General features: G+C 36.1%; 1 protein-coding gene across 10 annotated transcripts in view; it reads left to right on the plus strand.

The window, feature by feature from the left end:
• Positions 1-13,427, plus strand: part of LOC114472926 (disabled homolog 2-interacting protein-like) — a 172,215-nt gene that overhangs the window by 112,852 nt on the left and 45,936 nt on the right. For all 10 annotated transcript variants that reach the window (XM_028462247.1, XM_028462246.1, XM_028462241.1 and 7 more), the window contains one exon: positions 1,228-1,782. In XM_028462247.1, coding sequence (XP_028318048.1) covers positions 1,228-1,782 — 555 coding nt within the window. The remainder of the gene's footprint in view (positions 1-1,227; positions 1,783-13,427) is intronic.

The raw sequence follows: 13,427 nt of genomic DNA on the forward strand, positions 1-13,427 counted from the left end.
TTTAGTGTCCATGTGTGCAACAATTATTACGACGGTACCAATTAAAAAAGGAAAAAACTACAGAAAATCCCCTTTACATTGCTGACTACTGACCATAGGGGGCGCCATTGCTCCATAGGGGAGAGAAATTACACCGTCAGGGGCCCCTACGCTCAACAGCGCTGGCAAGAACCCTGCTTGGGGTTGTGACCCCATGTGGGATCTCCTAGAGTTTAAATGGCGTCGCCTGAAATGTCTAGTAATTGATAGAAAAAATTAAAAAAATAAATACTGAATAGAAATATACATTTTTCAATTTTTTTTCATTGTTTCTTTTTCAAATTGAAACAACAGACAATTTTAAACAACTATTTTATACTTTCACTTATTCAAATATAAATCTAGTTATTCATAAAATAATAATAATAATAAAATGCAGTTGAAAAATATCTGAGCTGGCACAAGTAATCCTGCCTACTTTGTATTTTTTAATACAGTATAACAAAAAAAAATTAGGGTTGCCAGAAATTATTGATATTAAAATGGGGTCATGACCCTTTTTTGGGGGGGAAAGTTGACAGCTTTTCAAAACAAAATTACCGGAACATAAAAAACATATTTTTTTCCAACTTTTTTTTGTTCAACAAATGGTCCTTGGACTGGTATAGGTCCACAATCCGATGGTTGGGGACCACTGGTCTAAATGACAAGGCTGTTCACAGATTATATTTGGTGACAACACAGATTTACTCATGAAAATGTTTTTTTGGGTTTGGTTTAAGTTTGCAGCACATCAAAGGCAGATACAGCAAATAAGAAACCACTGAGAAACGTGTTTATTCAACAATCAAACAGGAGAAAGTGGAAACACTCTTATTTAAATAAGTGCCATGACTTTTAAGTTAAAGCTCTCGACCTACGTCCTTTAATCAAGTTTACTTCTATAAATAAGACGAGATAAGATTGCTGTTTGATACATGTTGGCATTATTGTCATTTTTCATCTTTAAAAAAACATCTGTATGATAGGCAATTTGTCCAAACTATTCTTTTCTGTGTATTGACAGAAAATGGAAGAGTTTTCTGTGTGACTTTTGAAGTAAAAATACATCTTCAGACATGTTCAGATCTGAGTTCTATCCGTTTATTTGATTATTTTTATAGTTCCTAGATTTGTTTGATGTCAGGGTTCACTGTAAGAGCTGCTTGAAGTGTGTTCTTAAAAGCCTTCTGCTGTCGTGGTTTCCAGGACAACAGTCGTCGGGTGGAGAACATGCTGAGGCTTTGGATCATCGAGGCAAAAGACCTTCCTGCCAAGAAGAAATACTTCTGCGAGCTGTGCCTGGACGACTCGCTCTACGCACGCACCACCTGCAAGTTGAAGACTGACAACGTGTTCTGGGGCGAACACTTTGACTTCAGCAACCTGCCCGCCGTCAAGAGTGTCACGGCGCACCTCTACAAAGACACGGACAAGAAGAAGAAGAAAGACAAGAACAACTACATCGGCCTCGTCAACATCCCCGTTGCCACCGTCACCGGACGGCAGTTTGTGGAGAAGTGGTATCCGGTCAGCACCCCCAACCCGCCCAAAGGAAAAACCACCGGACCCATGATCCGGATCAAGGCTCGCTATCAGAGCATGAACATCCTTCCCATGGAGATGTACAAGGAGTTTGCAGAGTACACCACCAATAACTACATGCTGCTGTGCTCGGTGCTGGAGCCTGGGATCAGCGTCAAGAACAAGGAGGAAATGGCGTGTGCGCTGGTTCACATTCTGCAGAGCACGGGCAAGGCCAAGGTCAGTTCTCAGACTTTACTTTTATTCTGTTTGCTCTCTTGTTTCCTCTCTCTGTGAAAGACTGAATCATTGCCCTGTAATGCAGGGGTTCTCAACCTAGGGGTCAGGACACACTGGGAGGGTGTCACCAGATGCCTTCAAGAAACTAAGAATAACATTTGAACAATTTGAGCCCATTTTTGCTTATTTTTACTCTTTTTCTGCAACTACACAAAACTTGCCATTATTCAACCTATTTTCATTACTTTTTCATTTTTGCTACATTACTTCCATTTCTGCCATTTTTTCATCAAATTTCAACAGTTTTTCACCTACTTTTTTCACTTTCAATACATTTTCAGCACTAATAAACCCTTTCCACCACTTTTCCACCTAATGTCACACATGCCCGCCAGGTTAAACTAATTATTCCTACAAGTTGTTCCAACACTTTGAACCCCTTTTTCACCACTTTTTTCTGTTCGCGTTTGCCCACTGATTTGTAACTTTTAACAAATTTATGTGGCATTTAAAATCCCATTTCACCACTTTTTCCACGATTTTTGGTCACTTTTAACCCATTTATATTTCTATTTCTGATTAAAACAAGGATTTAGATCTTTAATATGGGGATATGTTTTACATTTGGAGAAGTCACGCTGTGGCTGTTTTTTTGACATGTGGTTAATGCATAGGTTTAACATTGTGGTCAGGACCCCATTTGGGGTGGCGAGGCACTGGGAGGGGCTCGCCAGATGCCTTCAACAAAATTAAGAATGTTTTTTGAACAATTTTAGCCCATTTTTTGCTTATTTTCACCCTTTTTCTGCAACTACACAAAACTTGCCACATTTTAACCTATTTTCATCACTTTTAACCTATTTTCATCACTTTTTTTCTTGCCATATTTTTGCTCCTTTTAATGTATTTTGCTACATTACTCCCATTTCTGCCACTTTTCCATCAAATGTCCACAAGGCATTTTTGACACATAAACTTTCCCAACTATGGTTGCATATTATGTTGACCCATTATTGTCACTTTTAACCTCTTTTCACCATATTTTATTCTTATTTTTGCCAAATTTAACCACATTCACGATTTGTCATACCCATTATGTGCTGGGTTAAACTAATTATTCCTCCAACTTGTTCCAATATTGACACTTTGAACCCTTTTTCACCACTTTTTTTTGTCCTTTTCTGTCCTTCTAATTTGTAACTTTTAACCAATTTCTGTGGTTTTTAGAATCCAATTTCACCACCTTTTCCACCATTTTGGTCACTTTTAACCCATTTTTTTTCTGATTAAAACAAGGAATTCTATCTTTAAGACGTCTATATACTATGGTGCAAATGATAATAAACTTCCTGGTTATCAGTGGATATTATTCTCTAGTCTCGTGAACTTTTGACTTTTGATCCCCCCTTCCCCCCACCTGTAACTAATATACCAGCAGACACAGAGCAGACAGACAGGTGATTTCCTCTCGCTACACCAGACTGTACTACGCTTTTAACTCCAGCTAATCCCTCACATGTGTCCCCCCGCTGTGCTTCATATCGTACCGATGCAGGCCGAGCACATAAATTATCCACCACTGAAAAGGTAGAACACGCTCAGCACAGCAGCACATACACAGTCAGGCCTCCAAATTATTACAAATCCTGACATCATACAGACAAACTATTATTGTAACACAGAAGGAAAAACAACCAACTTTCCCACAGGTGAAATGGAGCCTGTTGGTAAGTAAATAATAACATTTGTATAATACACTTCATATATATATATATATACAGTATATATTTCTGCCCAAATATGTGGCATTATTAGTGATATTTGCATATTAAGCAGCATTTGAATATAACCGACTGTACCACTTGGGTCAATGTCTCCGTCTCTGTCGTTGTCTTGTGTGTTACTAAATTGTTATTAAGCTATTAAGACCAAAACTCTAGAAACAACTGATTTTTTACAGAAATAGAATCAGAATTAGAATCCTTTAACGTTATTTTTTTTTTTAAAGTACATTGAAATTCGGGGAAATCCCATTCAGTGTAAGATAATAAATAAATAAATAAATAAATATGAATTAACAAACTGTAATATTTTAACAAAATGTACAATAGAGCGCACAAAGTATATAAAACGTACTTTGCTGCGAGCAGTGAGAAAAAAAAGAAATAAAGTCTTTAATTCAAAGTCTATATATATATATATATATATACTGTAAATTAAAAGTCTTTATATACAGTATATATATATATATATATATATATATATATATATATATATATATATATATATAAAATGCAATTCCATGTTATTAAATCATCACAATGCACTGAGATACAGATAATCACACCAACACACACACACACACACACACACACACACACACACACACACACACACACACACTAATGCATTTAACACTGTTCTACTGGGTGTAATGGTGAAATAAACTGGGAGAATAACTCTACTGGGGAAGTGAATCAGAGAGTTAAAATTACATGATTATAGGCCTTTAATTTTTATTTATTTCCATTCTTGGATGCTCTAATAATAAAATAATATACCAACAACATGTAAATAACCAAACAGTACAATACAAATGTGGAATTAAAAAACCTCATATCTGCTTTGTAAATAAAAAATAAATGCTACATATTAACTCCCAGAAAAAAGAAAAAAAAAGAAACATATTAAGACTAAAGGAGGTAAGTATATAAAATATATATATTTTCAATATATAAATATTGAAAATGTTCCAATTAAATAATATCAGATTATGTAATCATTTAAAATTAATTATATATATATCTAGCTCAAATATTAGCCTGGACTTATTCCGTATATTACAGTTTATTGGACTAATACAGGGTTTTTAATCTAATGTTATGTCACATTGTTTTTAGTGGAATTGAAGTTACATTTATTCATGGTCTGATGATGGTTTCACAGATTGTCGTAGATACTCTGAAAGTTTTAAAAATGGTGAAAACATTACATTTGAAGCACTTGTTTGTGCTGTGAGCTCAGAGCATGAAGTCGGAGGGTTCTCAACCTTGGAGTAAGGACCCCATTTGAGGTCGTCATTTTTGCTTATTTTTACCCTTTTTAATGGCAACTTCACTAAACTTGCCACATTTTAACCTATTTTCAATAAGAAAAATAGAATATTGGTAATCATGACATCGCTAAATCATTTAAAAATATGAAAATCATACTGTAAAATCTGTGTCTTGTTATGATTTACTTTAAAATGTAAAGCTAAAGCACGTTTTGTTCATTTTTGGGGGTTTAAAACCAAACAAACAGCGGTTACGTTTGATGTTCAGCCATCCTGGGTGTGTTTTATCTCTAAATTGCACAGCTATATTTAGAAATGGAGATATTTAGTTATTAGTGGAAGATCAACTCTTCAAATCCTCGTAAAGCCTGTTGTTTTTGTTTTCCTCCACATGTTTAATTATGTCTTTTGTTCATTCCTTCCCTTCGGTATTGTTCAATAATGTTGTGATTAGCCCAGGCTTAGGCTCTGAGTCAGTGTTTATTTCTGTTTGCACTGCAGTGGCTCTCAATTGTCCTTTACAATCACAGACTAAAGCACTGCTGTGGCATTAAAGCAAGTGTGTTAAACTCACGGCCCAGGGGCCAAATCCGGCCCTTTAAAACGTCCAAATCGGCCCACGGGAAAAAAATGACTGAAGAAACATGAATAATTGTGTAAATTACCAAATAATGTTTTTGTGGATTTCTCAGTAGCGTTGACATGAGGTGTAAAATATTAAGCTTAGGAATTTTGGCAATATTTAAAAAATAGAAACTATTCATGAGAATTATTGATTGAAAATAAGCAGAAATCACTGTGTCATATCTAAACATAAATATTGGCATCGATGCAAAAAATAATACACTTTTTATTAAAAAAAAAAAAAAAAAACATGTAAACAGATTTATTTGGAAGTAGAACTTTACAATTATTCAAGTGGAGTTGAATTTGTCACAAATGTAATTAAACTTTACAATATTTACAGGGTGTTCATGGTTTTCCCCGTGCTTTTATAACACGATGGAATTCATTTTTACTCTCAAATTTTTGAAAGAAACCTAATTTTTTCCAAAATCCTGCTCAATCCTCAAAATATTTGACAAAATTTCCCCCAAATTAAATAAATACAATCACTACCTGTCACTTATTGCTTGGCTATTGTCAGTGCTTTATATACTACATACTTTAATATCATTTATACATGGAAATGCTAAGTTGCCATCACACAGGGCCAGAGTGGGACTTATTTTCAGCCCTGGAGCTTCATGGCTCAGACCAACCCACTTTAGATATAAAGACATATCAAAAGTCTACCATAGCATGCTGTTTTATAAAGCCTTGTATTTCACAGTATTGTTCTAAAATATGTCCACTTCAGTGCAGGTAAGGCTTGCTTCAAAATGTAGAGTTATTTGAACATGAGCGCACATCTCCAACATTAGTCTCTATAAGCAGAATCTACACACTGATCAATGAAGGCAGTGGTTCAAAACATTTTTCTGCTGTACCCCCTTTTGAAAAAGGAAAAACTCTCATTCAGAGGGCCAAAGTTGAAAAAAGTTTTGTTTCCTCACTATCTCGTTATTCCACATTTTGTAAAAAGTCAGCTCCAAATGGGCCAGTAAGATTTTAATCTCTATTTGACGTCACATAGCAGAAACTCCTCCTCCTGACAATCCTGGCCCCTCCTCCCCTATATAAGAATGTGAGCTCCTCCCTCTCACAGGTTAAAGGAACACTGCGGTTTAATATAGAATATATATTATACTTCATTGTCATATGTAAAGCTACACGAAATGTGTTCTCTGCATTTAACCCCTCTCCTCTCCGAGGAGTAGTGGGCAGCCACAGTGTAGCACCTGGAGCAGTTCCATTTTTAGTAGCCGTTATATCAACTCGTTTCATCTTTGACTTGATCTGACGTGTTTGTGACCCAATGCGACGCAGCGGTTGGACAAACCAATGGACTATTCCTGTAATATGTAGTGGAGAGGATGACAAGATAGCGACGTAGCAGCTCCAGTGAGTGTTTGAAGCAGCTGACTCAGCTAACTCCACTGCTGCTGCCGCACACACATCCTGAAACGGTGTTTGTCTGACTCACAATCACAATAGCTGCATGTGTTTTACTGTAATGTGCAGTTTTTTGGCTGAAAACTGTAACAAGAGTGTGTGGATAGTAATCGCTAATAAAATCGCTAGTGATCAGCTGTTGTGTGGAGTCAGCGTCTACAGACGCCTACTCATGAATATGCATACAGTAAGTAGGCCCCAAAACAGCCTGTTTTTAGAAGTGCTCAGAAAGTCACTTTTCAGAGGCTAAAACTTCAGAAAACAGAATGGGGTTCTTTAAATGGAGATGGGTGAAAAATAGCATCGTACTGGACTTTTAAGAAAACAAAAATAAAATCATGACTTTTTATTTATGCTGCTTGACAAAAAAAACAAAAAAAAAATAAAGGAAATGACCACGACACTAACTTCAGCTATAGTTAATCACCCTGCATAATTTATTAAAAACATGATGTCGAATCATATCAAATGCATAGATAAATGTATTAATTAAGTTTTAATTCAGATTGTTTATTTTCTTTGAAAGCGTAATTAAGTAGGTATTCAAGGCTGATGCACCTGTTGTTCCTACATCTGATTGTGTGTAAAACACTCATTGTGTTCCGTTGCTCTGCATCTAATTACAGCCAGATGCAGATTTGAGGTTGAAGGACTGATCAGTATGCAGCACTTCTCAACTTCTGTTTGTCCTGGTGTCATTTTTATCACCCATCGCTGAGTAATTACACGACGAGTCGTCTGATTCCCTCTCCACTTTCACTCGTCTCCCTTTCACGCTTCGTCGCGTCTCGAGGCCGAGATTCTCCTGAGAAAACCTCAATAGTGATTCTGTATTGATGTCGGGATGCATTGGTGAGCATAGTCACAGCTCGCTCCACTGCACACACACAAACTTTGTGACATTAGTTTACACACAGTCGACTATTTCTACATGCAGAAGGTGCCTCTAGGTCAAATATTAGCCTGGACTTATTCCGTATATTACAGTTTATTGGACTAATACAGGGTTTTTAATCTAATGTTATGTCACATTGTTTTTAGTGGAATTGAAGTTACATTTATTCATGGTCTGATGATGGTTTCACAGATTGTTGTCGATACTCTGAAAGTTTTAAAAATGGTGAAAACAATGATCAATGATCCAGATAACTGCCAATATCTGGCAAAGATAATATTTGAAGGAAATCGTGGGAGCCTCCCCTATAATTTATATTTAGTGAATTGACATTAACAGGTTGCACAAACCCAGTTCCTAGCAGAATTTTATTAAATTACTAAATTCATCCCACATTTAAGCCTTAAATGCAACTTCTCTATACCTTCCTTAATTAGACCCATCCAACTCTTATATTTGTTACATTTACATTAAAACATGTTTACCATGTGAATCCTTGAAAGGAAGCATCTTTGAATAAATCTCATCATCATTAAAGCAATGACCCCATTTTACAGTGAGCTGCAAACATAGCCAGAGGACAGTTTACAGTAAAACAAAGCAATGCATTTAACAGTTTATCCAACAAATGCAGCAGGTTTTTATTTTTTTTTTAAATGATCATATCCTACTTTTCTAACAATCTGTGCATATTTATTGAGTGATGCATTGATGTCAGACTGAAGAGGAGATGTTTTAATCTATAGGATTGTGAAGCGAGGGGAAATAAAGGAGGATAGAATAGAAAAATGTTGAAAGCAGAGCTTAGAGGACAATCTTCTTTATCCTTAAAGCACCACAGACTGTGGCTGTGGGCCCAGACAGCAGCAGGAAGAGGAACCACGAGCTCTGCAGAAAACAAAAAAAACAAAACAGAGATCTGAAAGTCTCTTAAGGCGAATGTTTCACCCTTAGTAGTCGTCCAGACTAATTATCCAAGCAGTGAAACAACAACCAACGTGTCCTCAATAAATGTCTTAGTAAAGTAACCTCTCAATATTGTGCAACAAACATGCAGTGTCACATTTGTTACATCATAAAACAGATTTTATGTAGTAATATACATACATCTGCCTTATTTGGTTCAAACCACAATATTTTAAGGAACAACTTATAAACATTTGTGGGAAACAAATTGATTAGTCAAACATCTTTAAAGAATAATGGTAATAAACACAAAGGTGGTGTGGGAAATGTCACACTAACGTACTATACACTACAAACTCAATGAGTATATACTGTCTACTATACACTATAAGTATGATTAGGATGATGAGCGTTCCCACTGAAGTATACTTCCAAGTTTCCCAAGATGCATTTGGAACCAACAGCGTTAAAAACCTAAATCACACTGAGGCTAAATATCTCTGTTGATTCTCCACCTTTACTTTGAAAGTTCTGAAAACATTTGAAGTGAGAAAGTGACCAAGTAGAATATCAACATGTGCTCATTTCATCCATAAAACTCACGTAAACACATTTAACTCACACATTTCAGAGACCCTCCATTGTTCTACTGACGAAACCTCCGGTTAACTTCAAAACAAGAGCCCTATTTACAAAAGAGTTAAGCTAATGGAAGACAAGAAGAGATGCTTTTATTTTGAAAAACAGAAAAATTACACAAAGGACAACAAAAACACACAAGAAGACTAATATACACAAAACAATATTAAAAATACGAAAAAAGAACTCCAAAAACACTAACATTAGAGATAGAAAATATACAAAGCAAACAAATACACAGACGGACAACTAAAAGACACAGAACACATTCAAACACACCAAATGACAGAAAAATACACAAAATGACAGCAAAAATAAACAAAATAACTCCTAAAACACACGAAATGAGAAAAATCCATTAAACAACTACAAAAGTACACAAAAAGGCTTCAAAAATATAAAAAAAATGACAAAAACTCAAAGTGAGAGGAAAATACACAAAAAAAAATACCCATAACAATATAAACGATTATAATGCTTACATGAATGTTGATCATGATGAGGTCAGATACAGTCACACCAATACTGCAGTAAACCATTATTTTAGAAATTACTTAAAAAATGTCCCCATATAGTCGACATCCGGGTATTTCTCGCTTACATGCTTATTTTGACGTCAGACTTAGTATGAGTAGTCCATTTCGAACACGACTAATGAGTACATACTCTGTGTGTTATTAAAACTAATGCCACTGTGCGCAGCCATATGGTTTGTTTTCATCCCAATAAAGATCATGTTCACATAATGAATTCAGGAGAGTTGTAGGCTTTTCCTGTTTTTTTCTGCATCAATCGTTTGCCCCCAGAAGTCATTGCCCTCCTTTTTCACTCAGCCTCCGGTTCTCCTTGTCAACCCAATGTGACCCTTTACAGGAAGAGCTCTAGGCTGTAATGCTGTAATACTAGCCACTGGTGTCCAGGGAGGAACGATGGAAGGAAAGATGAGGAGAGGGAGAGATGGAGTGGCTGGAGAGTTTCCAGTTTGCCTCCCCCACTGTCACCGCCCCCACCCCCCACCCCCCCCTGCAGTTTTTGCCCCGGGCGAGAAAAACTCAGAGCATCAATCAGCTGAACTGTTCTGTTATTATATTAAAATAAAAGATAACCCTCCTCCGTGTTTAGATTTTTCCTCCTCACTTGTTTGCTGCATTGCTCAGATTACTGAGCTCAAAATTATTTATTTTATTCAAATTATGTGAACAAAACAACTAAATATTATTGCCGAAACCTGATCTGATTATTCTAAATGTTTGGGGTTTGTATGTTTTCATTTTCACAATTATATGGCATTAGGGATATTTACCGAAAGGGTAATAACAAGAATATAAATGAATTTTGTGCAATTCAAAAGATCTCCTATTTTTTTTTTTTTTTTCTGTTGAGAATAATTGAAGTTTTCAATAAAGCGCTTTTGTTGACATTTGTCATATTGTACAAACATTACTTCAGGATTTAATTAAGTTCAAGACGTTATCTTTGCATCACTTTAACATTCATCATAACCAAATTTTCTATTTTAGCTCTATCTGTTCAATCTTGCGGACTCCATGTCGGGTCGCCTGGAGTTTTTAAATTGTTATTTTACAAAGAAATAATAATAAATGCAGTATATAAAAATATCTGATAACATGATCAAAAACAAAAACTATTTTTGGAAGAAAAAAAAAATATTTAAGGTCTCCAGAAATTATTGATGTCAAAATAATAATAATAATAATAATAATAATAATAATAATAATAATAATAATGCATTTTTATTAAGTCACCTCACAAACTAAGATAAAAACAAGTTTAAAAAAACCAAACAAAGTATTATATATTATTATATAATATAAATAATGTGGCGAAAAATGGGGTCACGGCCCAAAAAAGGTTGGGAACCACTGGTTTAGACACTGTTTCCTAAACATAGTTGTGTTATTTTGCTTTGGATAAACTCCTGTGAGTGAGTCAGAGTTACATCTTCAAAGTAAAGTAATGTTTGTAGTTTAAGAACTTTAACTTATAGAGTTTATTAGCTTTGCTATGTCGCATTCCCCAAACCCGACCCTGAACAACACACACACACACACACACACACACACACACACGCTTTCTCCGCACAGCATTTTTGAGGCATGGATCAGCTTATTAGATGTGGCAGTGATAGAGAGAATGTTTCACTTGTGCTTATTAGCAGTGAAGCATTAAAGCGGGGGATGGGAATGGCTGCACATTTTAAAAGAAGTTGACAGGAGAAGAAGAAGAAATGCATGTGTGTGACTCCTGTGTGTAGTGCTCAGTGGTGCACAATGGATTCTGAAGCCTCACCACAAAGACAAGGCATCGTTAGAGTCCCTCTGGTCCCTGATATGCTTGTTGGGAAACTATTACTAAAAAAAATCACCTACTCTTACTTACCTTTGGTTTTGTTACCACTGTCGGTTACAGTTTTCATGCATTCGGACGTCAGAAAGATACAGTTTTGATGTGAAATCAGCATCTATTCTATCATTCTACTGTAAATACAAAGTGCTCATATACTCTCTAAACTCCGGTGTTTACAAGTCTGTGGAAGTGAGATGTTGAAATGAAAATAGTCGGAGATGTTGTGCAGGTGGCATCAAGTCTGACAAAAATAGTAACACACCCTCCAAGCAAGCATCCCCCTTAAAGACATGCTAGCATTATTAAAGTATGCTTTTATTTATTCTTGTTGTTGTTGGAAAGAGACAAGAGGGAAGCAGTAGATAGTTTTGTAGAATAATGCGTTAAAGTAAAAAATGCATTCTTTTTGCACCGTATTCGTTTTATCAACTTTTAAAAATGGGACTACTTTACAGTTTTAGAGCCTGTGTTCCTCCATCTTGAAATCATGTGATTGATGATGTCACACGGAGTGAAGCATTCAGCCTGATTTTTAGATCATTTAGCAGCTTTTTCACTCAAAATGACAACCTGTGCTGTTTTTGGATGTCAATGTAAACCTCTTTTGTTTAGAGAATAAAAACAGTTGCAACCTGGAAAAAAATCTGTGACCGCAGGTGGCAACAGATCCCACTCTCTGGTTTGATAGTAGACAAATGAAGCAGAGAAGAAGAGCTCTCCGAAGGGACCTTTACTCTCTCTTAATAATCATTGACTCTTGAAGGACTCACAGTCTTCAATCCACAGGGTTTGTGTGTCTTCAACAGTTATGCACTGTTTAAGAGAGAGTAAAGGCCCCTTAGGAGAGCTCTTCTTCTCTGCTTCATTGTCTACTATGAAACCACAGAGTTGTAACTGTACTTTCCCACACTCAGTGTCTCTCGTTGTTTCTCTTTCTCTCCATGTCTGCCTCTATTTGTCCTTTCTTCACAGTGTAAAGCAGGAAGCGCAGCGTAGAGGTGGATGAGGGGGGGGAGGAAAGATCATAATTGGGATGACATTTTCTTCTCTAATACAAAAAAAGCGAGAGTCAGAGAGCGTCTAAAAATAGGAAGTGTGTCGGCACACTATGAATTATCAGCTGCTTTAAAGGCCTGTGATGCAGTGGTTTGTTCTCCAATAGATCTATCTATTCTACTCAAATGTCTGTGTCACTCATCACTCATTGTGAAACTTCTTTGACTTTAGGTTCAAGGAAAAAATTAAATCTGGAATCATTTCAAGTCAAAATTATGTAAAATGATTTAGTTTTTAAGGGAAATTGATTGATTGATTGATTGATTGATTATTTCTACTTCATTAATCCCACAACAGGGACATTCACTTGCCTCAAACAAATACACAATAAGTACCAAGTAAATATTCATGAATATAAATGTGTGATAAGTCGAGACCTTGTATAAAAAACACAGCAACATGTTCATGTGAAGCACGTTTTTTCACCATCCGGTGAATAAAAAGCTGTTTGTGTTTTAGCGAACGCATCCACTCTGCACACATCTCCTTTTTAACGTTCCGTCCACGGTGACGTCCAGTGGTTGAACCAGTTTAGTCATTCCACCAGAGACGAGGGCTGTAGTTCATCCTCCCAACAGCTGATTTCACGTGACAAATATGTGATCTTCCTCTATTACCGCTCCGCCTTGAGAACAGATTATACGCGGGAAAAGCGCGTTCCTTTAGAAAAGT

This window comes from Gouania willdenowi, chromosome 12, assembly GCF_900634775.1.
Source record: "Gouania willdenowi chromosome 12, fGouWil2.1, whole genome shotgun sequence".
NCBI lineage: Eukaryota > Metazoa > Chordata > Actinopteri > Blenniiformes > Gobiesocidae > Gouania > Gouania willdenowi.